Source organism: Asterias rubens, chromosome 3, assembly GCF_902459465.1.
Source record: "Asterias rubens chromosome 3, eAstRub1.3, whole genome shotgun sequence".
Lineage (NCBI taxonomy): Eukaryota > Metazoa > Echinodermata > Asteroidea > Forcipulatida > Asteriidae > Asterias > Asterias rubens.
Genome location: NC_047064.1, coordinates 7,110,733 through 7,125,751, shown reverse-complemented (window position 1 = coordinate 7,125,751; position 15,019 = coordinate 7,110,733). Strand labels below are relative to the sequence as shown.

At 42.0% G+C, this 15,019-nt stretch overlaps 2 protein-coding genes across 2 annotated transcripts; one reads left to right on the top strand and one right to left on the bottom strand.

Annotated features, from left to right (window-relative positions):
* Positions 1-7,248: 7,248 nt before the first annotated feature.
* Positions 7,249-8,321, top strand: LOC117288026 (galanin receptor type 1-like). Its single transcript, XM_033768706.1, has one exon. It carries the CDS (start codon positions 7,249-7,251, stop codon positions 8,215-8,217), a length of 969 nt encoding a protein of 322 aa, XP_033624597.1. The 3' UTR covers positions 8,218-8,321.
* Positions 8,322-10,782: 2,461 nt separating this feature from the next.
* On the bottom strand, positions 10,783-14,554 carry LOC117288161 (cytochrome P450 2J6-like). The gene is made up of 3 exons (XM_033768882.1): positions 14,034-14,554; positions 12,432-13,391; positions 10,783-11,137 (listed from the first exon to the last, which is right to left on the bottom strand). Exons 1-3 carry the CDS (start codon positions 14,389-14,391, stop codon positions 10,956-10,958), a joined length of 1,500 nt encoding a protein of 499 aa, XP_033624773.1. The 5' UTR covers positions 14,392-14,554; the 3' UTR covers positions 10,783-10,955.
* Positions 14,555-15,019: the final 465 nt, after the last annotated feature.

The following is a 15,019-nucleotide window of genomic DNA, read 5'->3' as shown; positions in this document are numbered from 1 at the left end:
ATTCGTCACCAAGTAAGGTTTTATGCTAATAATTATTTTGAGTACAGGTACTGAGAGTGGGTGCAGTGGTGTGTGTAACTCAGGCGGGCTGAGAGTTCACAATTCCATGTACAGCCATATTGCCTGCTTTGATCTGGACGGCACCGCCCCTTTAAGTTTGTGTGTGCATGAATTTAAATAAAATGAAAGTACATGATTGTATAATTTAGAGTTGTATTAATAAAAATTAAAATAAAAAAAACTGTTTACTCTATAGCAGAGGTCGTACTGTCATTGTTAAATTCATTGAAAAATGCAAAGCTGTGTTGCTTACTTTTTTTCTTTTTTTTTCTTCAGAGTAACGAAAGATTAACATAAAGATAAAAAAACATTCCAGTTAAGTCATATGTGTGTGTGTGCCTTAACAGTACACTGCTGGGTCCTGTTTCAGAGGATTGCTTAAGCAGGTACATGTATTGCTTTAAAAAAAAAAAAGCTTAGCAAAAATAATCAGGATACCAGTCACAGATGGTACATGTGATTTGGTTTTTCGGTTGTAAGCTTATTCTGGTAAGCCTACTTTTGTTTTGTTTATCTATTTTTGGTGCTGGGGCATATAGCTGTTTGGTGACTCTAAAGATCAAACATTCGGGTATTGATACTTCAAGTCTCAGGAAGCCTTTTGTTAGGCATATTCTGAAAGCACACAATTGCACCAAAACGGTGTTTTTTTTCTTTCAATACTCTCGTACAACTATGTTGGAACACCAAGTGAGAAGACTGGTCTTTGACAATAATTACCAAACGTCGAACATCAAATGATTTATGGATGTCAACATTTTGAAGATGTATAGATCATGATTGATGCAACAGAGTAAACAGTGTGACAAGAAAATAAACTTGTTTTCATAGTCAGAAATTTGACATTTAAAAGGCAATCTGGGAGACATGGAGTACCACCATAGAGTACCACTCAAGTCTTCACGAACAACAGTGTGTCCTATTATTATCTTTTTCAAGAGCTTCTGATTAGCACGGCGCCATGCGGCGCGTCATTTTGGCGGTAAGTTCAAGTGTTGGCCCCAGGCCTAGTATAAAGAAACAACACTTTCGGCATATTGACCTAATTCACACGATGTCGTCAAAGACTGTTTCGTTGAATTTGCCATTGGTTGATCACGGGCCATTTGACCGAAACGGTTTCTGGTTACGACCGCCATCAAAATGCACCCCAGTTCATCACAGCCTCATTTGTAATAATAATTTTGTTAAAATCGGGGATAAAGAATATTCATTTGGCTTTACCCCCCCCCCCCCCCCCCCACCTCCCCTAAAAAAAAAATACCGATGCGTGTTAGCACTGTTTACCGTTACATTCCTGGGTTCTGTGAAAAATAATCACAGGTGTATTACTCAGGTATTACTCAATGTCTTGGGAGTGTAAGGCTGTGCGGTGTTTGCACGCGTCCGTTCGGCCACACAGTGTGGCTCGCAATCGGCTTGCGTGCGGATTACGTATGCTCGTGTGCGGCTCGCGTGCGGCTCGCGTGCGGGCTGCGTGCGAGTTGCGCTTGCGACTTACATGCGGCTCCACCAACATGTGGATAACATGCAGTGACATAATCCTGGTTGTATGGGCTTGTGACGTCATAGCGAGGGTCTATAGCGTCATACTAGCTCTATGGTTGTATTATCTTGCGCAAATCTTATAGAAATCCTATTGGAATCGTGTAGGATTCTTTAATAGGCATTTCGCCTTTAGTTATGACTTGTTTTGTAATGGGTTTTCTATTGAAAGAAAATACCTGCTGTATCTATTTCTACCTCCATGATAACACTATCTGAGAGCCACTGACCCCTTGCTTATTGCACGCAGGTAATTACACAGACTTGTCATAGCACTCGCCTTAGACCACACTGGCATGGTTACATGGTATTGTATTATCACATTCATTCCAAAGCTTAAAACTGATACATCTCTGAAGGCAATCGTTATGCCAGAAAAGCCCGTCCTCAAAAAGCAATGCAAAGCTAAGACACTGGCCACAGGGGCGTCAATCCGTCTTGAAAGGTGGGGGGGACATACATTTACGGCGTGGGGAATTTTTTTAGCCCGTAGATGCTCTCTGGTGCAATCTAGTGAATCTGAGGGGTGATGTTCCCCCCTCTCAGATGTTGGAATTTAAAGCCTACATGTATTTCAAGCTATGATGCACCTATTCTTGCTAGTATCATCATGGTTATTGTACCTAAAAAGCAACTAAATTATAGCTTCGTTATATCCATAATGTTTCTGCATTCTAATGCTCAGACGGCGTTTCATCCCTATCATCACCAGACCTAAGACACAAGTTTTATGGGGCAATCTGTCAGTATGGAACAGAACATGAGGTGTAAAAGTTGAGCAGCAGTAGAACCTTTTTGGTTGACACTGACAGCATCTTCAAGTGCGGATCTATGAACCAAGTTTTAGGGGGACTGTCGAAGAGTGAGCTCACGTGTGCGAAACCTTTACGGCATGGATCCGGGCCCGCTTAAGGGCCCGGAAAAATGTTGCATTCTAGATGCTCTTTGGTGCAATCTTAGGCCAATAAGAGGCATACAGAACGGAACAGAACATCTGTAAAATGTGAGCAGCAGTAACCTTTTGGGTTGACAGCTTCTTCAAGTGCGGATCTATGAACCAAGTTTTAGGGGGGAAATACTGTCAAAGACTGAGCACGTGAGTGTGAAACCTTTACGGCATGGGTCCGGGCCCGCTCAAGGGCCCGTGAAAATTTTGCATTCTAGATGCTCTGTGGTGCAATCTTAGGCCAATAAGAGGCATACAGAACGGAACAGAACAGCTGTAAAATGTGAGCAGCAGTAGAACCTTTTGGGTTGACAACATCTTCAAGTGCGGATCTATGAACCAAGTTTTAGGGGGAAATACGTTCAAAGAGTGAGCACGTGACTGTGAAACCTTTACGGCATGGATCCGGGCCCGCTCAAGGGCCCGGGAAAATTTTGTATTTTTAGATGCTCTGTGGTGCAATCTTTAGGCCATTTAGCGGCTAAATGGCAAACGAAATAGAACAATGAGCTGTGTGAATATTGTGTTCCAGTGCTCCACAGTTCCACAGTGCAAAACACGATTTTCACGATAAAGGTGGTCAAACGACACGGGAAACATTTGATCATGGGGGAGGTGAAAATCTGTCAACGACGGAGCATGCGTGTGAGAAGCCTTTACGGCGTGGGGTGCGGGCCCGATTAAGGGCCCGGGAAAATTTTGCATTTCAGATGCTCTGTGATGCAATCTAGGGCCAATTTTGAGGGGGGATGTTGTGTCATCCTTTGCCCACAGGATTAATGCCCATATAGGGACACAGGGTTTCGTCTTACACAGTGCAAAACTTGGGCTTCATGATAAAGGTGGTCAAAAAGGTGGGGGGGGACATTTGATATTCTGTCCCCCATACACCCTCCAAAAGGTGGGGGACATGTCCCCCTGCCCCCCCCCCCCTGATTGACGCCCATGACTGGCCACCTTTGGTAATGTCAAAGACCAGTCTTCTCACTTGGTGTATCTCAACACAAGCACAAAATAACAAACCTGTGAAAGTTTGAACTCAATTGCCCGTCGAAGTTGCGAGATAATAATGGAAGAAAAAACACCATTGTCACACGAAGTGTTGTGCTTTCACATGATTGATATCGAGACCTCCACGCGCGAGGTCTCGAAATCAATTAAATTAGTTTAGTTACCGAGAAATTACTTCTTTCTAAAAAACTACGTACCTTCAGAGAAGGGAGCCGTCTCTCACAATATTTTATATTATCAATAGCTATCCGTTCGTTACCAAGTTTTTATGCTAACAATTATTTTGAGCATAAATACAAATAGTGTCCAGTGCCTTTAAAGGAACATTCTACAGAATTTGGTAAGAAGAAAAAACGTCTATGATCACAGATTTACATAAAACTTACACGATCTATTGACGATGTTAGTAGAAAACATCCCTGGAAATGTTTATGTCTGAAATGTCATGAATTGATGAGAAATATTCAGCTAGCGTTTTTTTGTTTGCACTTGTTGCATGTCATGCAAAATGTGTCGTCGGTTTTCCTTATTTTCTCGTGACCCAGATGGATGTTCGATCTCAAACTTCTACAGGTTTGTCAGTTTATGTAGAACCATGGTGGAGTACAATACATCAGTGTTTTTAGTTTTTTTTAGTTTTATTATTGAGTAATGTTACTTTTGATCGCTTGGCCATTAAACAACCCGCGTGAAATTGGCGTACGTACGACGTACGTACACAGTTGACCAATAGGGCAGTTTATAATAATTTACATTTATTCAACAGACATATATTGCACTTCCTTCATGACTTGAAAACTGTATCGGATTACAGGGCCGGGATGATGAAGAAATACGCGCAGTGGATCTATGGTGATTGAAGGATTTGAATAAATTTAATGGTCTGTCACTGCATCTTGCACACAAACAACACACTTCGTGGTATGTGTGTGGTTGTTGTATGGACACTGCTCTCTGGTTTCGCGTTCAAGAGCAAATATGGCAAGTATTATACATTAGTTTATTGCTTCATATTTTTTTTCAGATACGCCTGAGTTAAAGGCAGTGGACACTATTTGTAATTACTCCCCAAAAAATATTAGCATAAAACCTTACTTGGTAACGAGTAATGGGGAGCTGTCGATAGTATAAAACACTGTGAGAAAAGCTCCCCCTGAAGTAACGTAGTTTTTGAGAAAGAAGTAATTTTCCACGAATTTGATTTCGAGACCTCAGAATTAGATTTTGGGGTCTCGAAATCAAGCATCTGATCAAAACACACAACTTCGTGTAACAAGGGTAATTTTTCTTCTATTAATATCTCGCAACTTCGACGACCAATTGAGCTCTACAGGTTTGACATTTTAGGCATAATGGTAAGATACAACAAGTAAGAAGACTGGTCTTTGACAATTACCAGTAGTGTCCAGTGTCTTTAACTACAATGTGTATGTCCTCTTTTCTTTCTCAGTTTGTTGTGTTCGATTTCAGAGAGAGTAAAGGTGTGTTCGTCCTGTATTCTTTATATTCAAAGTCCTCCAACTTGATGATTATTTGATCCGATGATACTAAACTTCGGGAAACTCTTAACGGCGCGATTTATTTTTTCTTTTTTTTGTGCCTGCACTGCAACAATAACTGCATGTACTTTTGGTGATAATCAAAGTGTATGACAGTTCGCATGTTGAAGGCACCCGTCCATAATCAGTATTCTTATCACTTGGTATCCCAACATTATGCATAAAATTACAACTATGTGAAAACTTTGGTTTAGGTCATTAACATTGCAAGAAAACAATGTTCTATACTATCAACAGCTCTCCGTTGTTTGCCAAATATACCGAAGTAAGTTTTTATGTTAATGTTTTGTTTTAGTCGTTACCAAAAGTGTCCAGTGCATTAAAACCAGCACTTGTGTTTCATCATCGAAATGTCACGCTGTTTGTAAATAAATTAGGTTTACTTTGTACTCAAGCAATTATCATCAATTATAGTGAAGTTTGGACTTTTGGTAATTTGTTTAAGTAACAAAGGTGGAACTGGTCAATTAAACACACGAACAGTGGTAATTGCGCACTTGGTTTTATTTGACATTATTTGGACGCATGGACGATGCTTATTTTGTGTGTGCATCTTCTTTATGTTTTGAAGTGTTTTGTGTTCGTTGCTTTTATTGTTGATCTAAAACTAAATGCCATCTCTTGAATGCACGCTTAAAGGCACTCTGTACACAATAATGGCATAAATACTCAAACTATTTGTTAGTATACAAACTTACTTGGTAACGAGCAATGAAAAACATTGTGAGAATTATCCCCCTCTGAAGAAACGTAGTTCTTGAGAAAGAAATAATTTTATTAGTAAAATATTTTAACTGATATGGAGACCTCACGCGTGAGGAAGCAGGTCTCGAAATCAAGCAACTGAAAGCACACAACTTCGTGTGACAAGGGTGTTTTTGTTCTCCCGTTATTATCTCGCAACTTCGACGACCAATTGAGTTCAAGTTTCACAGGTTTGTTAATAATTGTGCATATGCTGAGATACACCATTGGAAAAAAGACACCATTGTTGCACCAAAAAATACGTGTGCTTTCAAGTGCCTGAAAAAAGGCTTCAGGTTGCGCCTTAAGTCTTTTGTTAGATTACATTTATATCAACTCAGTGAGAAGTTACCTCTTTCTAAAAAGACAAATTTTCTGACAGTGCTCCATGCTGTCAACAGCTATCCTTTGCTCGTTACCACGTAAATTTTAAGAAAATGTGATAATAAAGGAAAGATGGGGTTAGGCTAATCGTTATTCCGATCAGGAATCTGTGCAGGATTTCTTTGGATTGGAAGGTGTAGCATTGCGCACGGATAAATCGAAGAAGAATTTAGGCTTCTTCTTCTTGGTATCTTATCTATCCATAAGGTCTATAAGGGGACATGGGATTAATATTATTTTTGTTTGCTTAAGGAAACCGGTGTATGCATATACCTCATTACATTTGCTAGAAGCAACAGAAATAAGCAATAATTGAAACTTACAACAAATGTGATCAAAATGCATGAGATTTTATAGATGCAAGAAAAACAGGTGTGGTCACGCTGACTGGGTTGTAGATTTCCGTGAATTCAAACTGTGACCAAGCTGTCACAAGACGTAGACATCAATTTCAAGTAGCGAGGATTCTCAATTTGATTAATTTTATTACTCATATTTGTCCACTTTGTTTGTGATCATACATTTGCGTGCGTCATCAACTCATCTTCGGAGTTGTTACCCTTCAGATTTTCTTTTCTTTAACTATAATGGGACGAGGGTCATCTTGCCGCGGGCCTATAGCGAAAGCGTTTGTAGCTTGAGTACGGGTATAAAGCCTATTTTTGCCGACTATAAAACAGTAGGCATGCACTCGCAAAGCATCCCTTCCTACCACCACCCCCCCCCCCCCTTTCAACAAACACACCATTGCTCTATAGAGGACACCTATTATATTTTCTGTTGTTCCTGTTTTGGAGCAATCCCTATTGGTTTTGTACACAAATGACTAGTGAGGACCCATGAAAACAAAGAACCGACTATTGAGGACCGTCCTTTTGTCCTTATGGAAAAAAAATCCTCGGAGGGTATAGGCCATACAAACCCACCCACCCAAACTTAAATTGAATTGAACTCATTGTACAGTATAATATTGTTGTTTTTCTCATTGTTTTCCTTATAATGCAGAGTAACTACACTGTGAACGTTTCTCCATTCGTTCGAGCATTGGACATCACCATCATAATCGCCGGTTTCCTGGGCAACTCATTAGTGTGCGCAGTGTTTCTCTCCAAATCTAATGCATTCCACAGCACAACCAACAAGCTCATTCTCCATCAATCCATAATCGATCTGATCGCGATCATAATCTTCCTCATCGCTAGGGTCATTGTTCATCCAGACGTTCAGGAGATCCCATCCGGGTCGATCTCGGCCCAGCTCTTCTGCAAGTTCTGGTACAATGACTTCATTATGTGGGGTGTCTTCTACGCCTCTACCTTTAATCTGGTCCTAATAGCCTTCGAGAGGTACGCAGCCTCCTGCCAGCTCATCTGGTACCGTAACTTTCGCCTGAGAGGGATCGCCAAGTTCGGCTTCCTCGCCCCCTGGATATTGGGGTTCGGCTCGCAGTCGTACATTGTGATTTTCACCTACTACACGGACGGCGTGTGTTGGGTTATCTGGCCCGCTGAAGCTGCTCAACAGGTGGGTGGCGTGATCGTCTTCTCATTTGAGTTCTTATTTCCGATCATCACAATGACGTGGTGCTACTCCAAGGTGATTCTTCTCTTACGGAAGAGAGAGAAAGCGAACCGGGCGGTTCTTCGGCAAGATAACATTCTCAGGCGCAGTAAGAATGTCGTGACCACCTTGGTGACCATCACCATTGCTTATGTCGTCTGTTGGATGCCGACGGAGATGATGTATCTTACCTTCAACCTAGGGCTGGTTGTATATTACGGAGGGAATGTCTATTACATCTTCGCTGTACTGACCACACTGAACTTTGTGGTAAACCCATGCATCTACACATGTAAATACAAACGATTCCGGAACATTTTAAGGGGTCTGGTCTGCCGACTGCAGTGGGGCAGAAACGAAGTGAGCGACATTCACCCGCGTCTTCAGCAGATGAGGCATATACCTTAATAAGACACTTCGAGAACTACATCAAAGACAAGTTCCCAAAAGTAAACATCTCGGAGCAAAGTTCATACACACAATTCCTCCGTGAGATGTGAAGATTCATGTTGTTGATATTAAAGGGGCACACACCGGCTTACCGTTTACGCAATTTAGTTGTGTAAAATCACAGTTTCGCTCTGATAAACCATACATCCCCGTATACCAAAGTGTTAAAAGTGTTAAAACCCATCTTTCACGAAACGATCCCTTTTTTAGATTTGTTCGATGTTTACAAATTTTGCACTCTATATGGAACGGTATCTAATGCAATGACACTTTACACAATTTTATGGTGAGGATTAGTTGTTATTTCCCCCGACTGTCGTGAGGGCGCTATCCGTACGTTGCAAAATGAGTACATCGCCAAATTGAATTTGTCATAAAGTTTAGGCCCACATAGTTGCTGTGCTTATTTATTTGCGGGTTTCACTTTGTAGAGGACTATGTCACTATATTAGTTTGCAAGCTCTGGTGTTGATACCTTCCGGAAGTTATCTCTTCTGATGAGTGTACACTCAATATTGACACAGAGAAAGACCACGCACTGAAACAGTAACTAAAGTCTACACTTGTCGGCTGTTTATTCCATATGTCCATGTTAAACAAAACCCCCAACATTTTTAGTGCCCAGTGTCATAAAGCTGTTCAGCAGAAAATACCGCTTGACGAGTTTCTCTGCTAAGCACAAATGACTGGGGCACCAGTCACAACAGTGTAAACTTTATGGAATGTTGGCTGGTAACTGTTTTTGATAAGCAAGATTTTCCTGTGCTTTGCAGTTTTTTTGTGCTTACATACTGTTGCGTTATATCTAATCGCCGTGCTATTGCGTTGTATCGCCGTGCTTTTGCGTTGATTAGCCGGAATTTATGGCTATATTGTTAATACGTGGAGATTTCACAATAAAAGTGTCTATTCATTGATTCATTACTTATAATAGTCCCCAAAACATTTGTTTCCCGTTATTATGCAACAATATAACATAAGCTTGATATAAAAGTATAACAAGTCAATAAAATACGGCACGTAGATCGAGGCACGGATCCAGGGTTTGTTTCCCGGGCACAATGATGGTAGACTTGACTCAAGTCCCAATCCCGTTATGTTCAGTCCCATCGCACAACTTTGGAACCACAATAGCTACATTTTGACGGTGAGAGGACGCACTGTTATATACGGCAAGTTTGCTAGCTGGCGCGAGAACGGGGCTTGAATCAAGTCTACAATGGTGGGGGTCCGAGGGGCTAGGCCCATCAGGTTGGGGTCTGCGGCAAAGCACCCACAAGCTCTGACCTATCGGGTAAAAAAAATACAAGCCTCCGTCCGTGTGCAAAGAAATACAGAGATACGGGCACATTTGTTATGCACTTAGGGTAGATTTCACAAAGAGTTAAGACTAGTTACAAAGAGTTAAGACTAGAGTTAGGAGGAGTTACTCGTCCTAACTTAGGACTAGCCTTACGTTTTTAATATCTCATAGGAAAAGTAATAAGTTAGGACTAGTCCTAACACTTTGTGAAATCGACCCCGGCCTCTTAAAATACCCAATTCCCAAGAAGTATGCAAAATTTACGCATGCGTACCGACACTTTTGATTGTCAATCACCATAGAGATGTGCACTAAGCTTGATCGATTGAACTGAAGGGTTTTACAAATGGATGTTTACAAAAGTCCATGATGATAACATGCACGAAACGTTGGATGGACCAAACCAAAACTTGTTTGTTCGATTATATTGTATTCAATAAAGCAAGAAATTTATTTACAGGCCTAAACTCGAATTGTTTCTAATAAATCACAGTCAAACCAAAGGATTGAAACGACAGAAAGTCTAAACAAAGAACAGTCGCCAAGTACATTACTTAACTACAAACAACTCTTGACTGAAAAATAAAAAGTAATTAAAATGCAGTCAATAGGAGACTTTCCAACGCTAGGTGGCAGCAGACATACCGGGTAAATTTCCATTGTTTACGTAGTTCTGAACATGCGCATAATTCTGAGAACAATGGATTTACCCGGTAAGTCTGCTGCCCTCTATCGTCCCAGAAAGTCTCCCATTGTCATGCATTTGAAGGGACACAACACCTTTATTTCGATGTCCACAATCTACGCCGTTGGCACCATTTGGGAGTACATAATAATACCTTTGTGTACAATTTGACTTCCAGAATGGCGGACAATGTCGGTTGAAAGTGACACTAATAAGGCTAAATAGAAACTGGACACTATTGGTAATTGTCAAAGACCAGTCTTCTCACTTGGTGTATCTCAACATATGCATAAAATAACAAACCTGAGAAAATTTGAGCTCGATTGCTCGTCGGAGTTGCGAGATAACTATATGAAAGAAAAAAATACCCATGTCACACGAAGTTGTGTGCTTTCAGATGCTGGATTTCGAGACCTCAAATTCTAAACTTGAGGTATCGAAATCAAATTCGTGGAAAATTACTTCTTTCTCAAAAACTACGTCACTTCAGAGGGAGCCGTATCTCAAAATGTGTTATACTATCACCTCTCCCCATTTACTTGTTACCAAGTGAGGTTTTATGCTGATAATTATTTTGAGTAATTACCAATAGTGTCCACTGCCTTCAATGATTATATCTCTTTTGAACTACATTCTTTCGAACGAGTTATAACGAATCGTACGAACTATAGCAATCAGAACTTAAGTTCAACCGTTGGCAGCAAGCCTTTACTTTCTTGAAATTGCGCAGGTCTCAAATGGCATCGGAGTCAACGTAAGACCGTTGTTGGCCTCGAATGACAGCTGTTTAACATCTTTAGGTTTCTTGAAGGTGAACTGATGTAGGAAATGTGAGAAGAAGATGAACAGCTCCATCTTGGCAAGTCGCTCTCCCAGACACACACGGCGACCTGGCAGGAAAACAAGGAAGTACTGAGTTATATCAGCGATGATACGAAGACAGTTTTATTTTGGACCCCGATGTATATGGGGTTGTTCTAAAACCCCCTTGACCCCCACGACCCACTCGACCATCGACTTTTGTGCGATCTTTTTTTCTGTACACCGAAATTGCCACAGTTCACAACCTCAGCCAATCACGCACACAATGTTGTTTGCTGACATCGACTACCATGCCTCGCAGATCACAACACAGCGTACGAGACACGTAGTATGTGTAGTGAATTCCTTTAAGAATAAATAAGGCTTTCTTTGTGCACAAAAGACGCACGCTTCTGCTGAGGTGTAAGGACAACGAGGGGCGCATAGCAAATGCTCGTCCACTTCATCGTCAGTTCTGATCAGAGAAGGTTCTCGATTATTAAGGCAGTTTTCTTCGCTACTATTTTCCTTAGCCAATGTAGCAGGTTTGGACTTGGCTTGGTGGTGTTTGCCCCTCACAGGGAAGAACCTGCTCATTGGTTAAAGTTGTAAGTAATAAATATTAATTATTGTTAATTAGTAATTACCCCGCCTAGGCAGTTGCAGGCATTTTCCCATAATTTAAGGCCTCGGCAGTTGCAGGCCAATCTAATTTGTATTGTTGGTAAAGTTATAAAATTACTAGACTCTTACCACAAAATATGCACGAAGCGAACTTCGCGTGATTGGCTGCCGAGATCGGGCCTGTGGCAATTACGACGTACAGATAAAAAAACGCGGCAATTCCACGTGTATCTCTTGGCCGATCCGAGATTATTAACCCAACTGGGAACCTGCATTTACCGCCCGATTACGATTACGGCCAACTCATTACGTGGAGATGAGACGGACCCATTTCCGGCCGATCGCTCCCGTCCTGTGTACTATGGTACTACTAGTTGCTCTAAGCGGAGCTCAAGGTTGTAGACCCGACCGACCGAATGGCCACACGGACGTGTTTTGGGTCCCCAATCGGTGTGCACTTGTCTCGTGCGGAAGCGGAGAGTAAATATTCCCAATTATGTGTGGCTTATGCAGATAAATATAACCGCAGTCTCAGACTTGAAGTCAAGCCTAGTCGTGGAAGGAAGTTGCGTCACGGATCACACACTGTTGAATTCTAAATCGGGGACTTAATTCTTACTCGGCCGTAAAGCGATTTTATGAATTCGGAATTGGGACATTCTTCGAACTTCGAACACGGGGCGGACGTCGAAGGGTCGTGGGGTTCGAGGGGGTCGAGGGGGTTTTAGAACAACCCCGATGTATGTTGGTTTTTCTTACCTGTACTAAAAGGCAGATGCTCCTCCCTCAGCTTCAAGGAACCAGCTTCGTCAAGAAATCTCTCCGGATTCATTTTTTCTGGATCTGACCAGATGGATGGGTCTCGGCTGACAGCCCAAAGATTAGCAATAACCATTGTCCCCTTTGGGATGTCGTAGCCAAGTAGGCTGGTATCCTTGGAGAACATATGAGGAATGGCGAGGGACGCGATGGACGCCAGACGCTGCACCTCCAGGATGGTCGCCTCTGTGTATGGCAGCTGAGGTTTGTCCGCCATGTTGGGTAAACGGTCTCTACCTACTGCATCGTCGAGCTCCCTCTGAACCCTGGCTTGTACCTCAGGGTAAGCCATCATGTACAATAAAGCCCAACGGAGGGTGGATGCCGTAGTCTCCGTTCCAGCTGCAAAGAGCTCAAATGTAGTCAGTAACATGTTGTCAGCAGTGATGTGACTCTGGACATTCTTTGTCTCATTTGCGTATATGTCTGTGAGGAAAACGTCGATGAAATCTTTGGGATTGTCGGCGTCCAAAACTCTACGGTGCTCATCAATGCATTCCTGGAGGAACTCTACCATCTGACGCACATTAGTTTGTACTTCTTTGAATGTTGAGGTAAATGACAAGTTGTTCATAATTGGGAGATACGAATACGCCCCACCACCGGTTAAGAGTTCAAAGTTACGGTTCAGCAACTTCAGCAGCTTCTGGAACTTTGGATCAGAGTAGTCGAATCTTTTACCCAGGGTAACGGAGCAGATGACATTCGAAACAGCGTTGCTAATCAGATGGGTTGGATTGAAAGGATGGTCCCCGTGCTCTTTGATGGCTTCGATAAGACATACTGCTTCAGTACCGACGGAGACTTCAAAACTAGACTTACCCACACCTAACCCTCTCAAGACAGTCAGAGAAAACTTCCTCTGCTGAGACCAGCTGGCACACGAGGCTGAAGCTACACCTGGAAGAGCAATTTAAACTTGAGATTTCAACAACATTTCAACACATAGATGGGTATGATATTCATGTACTTTTTATCTTATGAATAGGACGGCCTGATTAAGCAGGCATGGACTGTGGTTTCTTTATTATTTGTTGATGTTTAATCTTTTTACCATACAATGAATACGAGGAGAGGCCGCCCAAAGTCGAACACCTTTCATCAATAGAGATTTCATTTCAAATTTCCGCCGCTTTTAATTACAACACATAGGCTAGACCTGTTAATTTTTAAGGTACTTCTCTTTAACTTCGTGACTGCAACTTGTGTTCAACTTGAGGTGTTCAAGATGTGAACATTTGCTTTTAGTTAGCAGAAATAGTCCGGGGTACAACCATTTGTAAATTCGGCCTTTGCGACTATAGTGCGACTAGTGTCATATACAAAGTTGAACTTTCTTTGATGTATTGTTCAACACTCATCACTTTTAAGCATCCAGAAATTAGTCAACATGTGTTTAATTGTACACCTTTGTTTTGCGTAGATCCAAGTACTTGAACTCAGTTGTTGGAGTTAGTATTCGGAAATAAGGCTCAATTGCAGAATCCCCCGCAACTCCTCGCACCACCTCGTAGCCAGCGGCTACGCAGCAAACTACATTACCTAGAGCGTCTGGATCGTGTGTGATTTTCCTGTAGAAGCTTGTCGGTGGACGGGCTGCGGTGTTGGGGTGACTCAGAGCCTCCTTGATGGAAGCGAAGCTGTTGACGACCACCACCGATGTACCGCCTAGATTCATACTAAACACCGGTCCGTAGGTCTTGGCCAGTCGGGTTAAGCTCTTGTACTCGTCCCCGGCCGAGATGAGATTTGGGAGGTAGCCAAGAAGGGGCCATCCAGTCGGGCCGGGAGGAAGGTTCCTCGGCCGTCGGTAAAACCATGTAGCTATGAAGAGAGCTATCAACCCAACTATCACTGACTTGACAGTAAGTAGGCTAAATACGTATTGTAGGAATACCATACTTCTACTATGTTGAGAATTCCTCCGACCACGACTCTTTATTCCTTACTATCCAACGAACAACTCAGAATTAAACAAGACGGCAATAACCACGGTGTAACCAGTACTGACACTACAGCACTGAAACAGCAGATGGCACACGGTTGAGTCAGTAAGGGCATCATTATCGTGTTCCAGTGTGTGCACTCACTGGGACGTGTCAACCACAAGGGGTTGAAGGTTGAAGTTTATACAAAAGACTAGTCTTGGTTGGTGCGCGGTCACACACAACCAACGTTCCTATCTATGCACGGCAAAAACTGTACACGCTTGTAATGAACGAACGCTAGCGGGCGCTCTGTTTCTCTGATACCGCGCAACACCAATGGTCTTGGAACCAAGACTAACAAAAGACGTGAACATCAACTCTGTCACTGATGACGTCACATGATCCAGGCCGCAACGTTGAAGTATGGGGATGTTTAGGGCATATTATTAGTAAAAAGTGCTCTTATTATAATAGTTGGATCCAGCAGTATGTTTGCTGATCTGACTACCATCCAGAATTATTATTATTATTATTATTTATTCGGCCAAGATTTCAACAAACAGTACAAGATACAATATTGAAATATAAATAAAGAAATAT

Bases quoted from the DNA above. Each gene is read 5' to 3' on its own strand.
- LOC117288161 (XM_033768882.1), bottom strand. From the start codon at position 14,391: ATGGTATTCCTACAATACGTATTTAGCCTACTTACTGTCAAGTCAGTG. The intron at 13,392-14,033 runs GTAATGTAGTTT...TTGCTCTTCCAG, and splicing joins ACACGATCCAGACGCTCTAG to GTGTAGCTTCAGCCTCGTGT. The intron at 11,138-12,431 runs GTAAGAAAAACC...TTTTCCTGCCAG, and splicing joins GCATCTGCCTTTTAGTACAG to GTCGCCGTGTGTGTCTGGGA.
- LOC117288026 (XM_033768706.1), top strand. From the start codon at position 7,249: ATGCAGAGTAACTACACTGTGAACGTTTCTCCATTCGTTCGAGCATTG.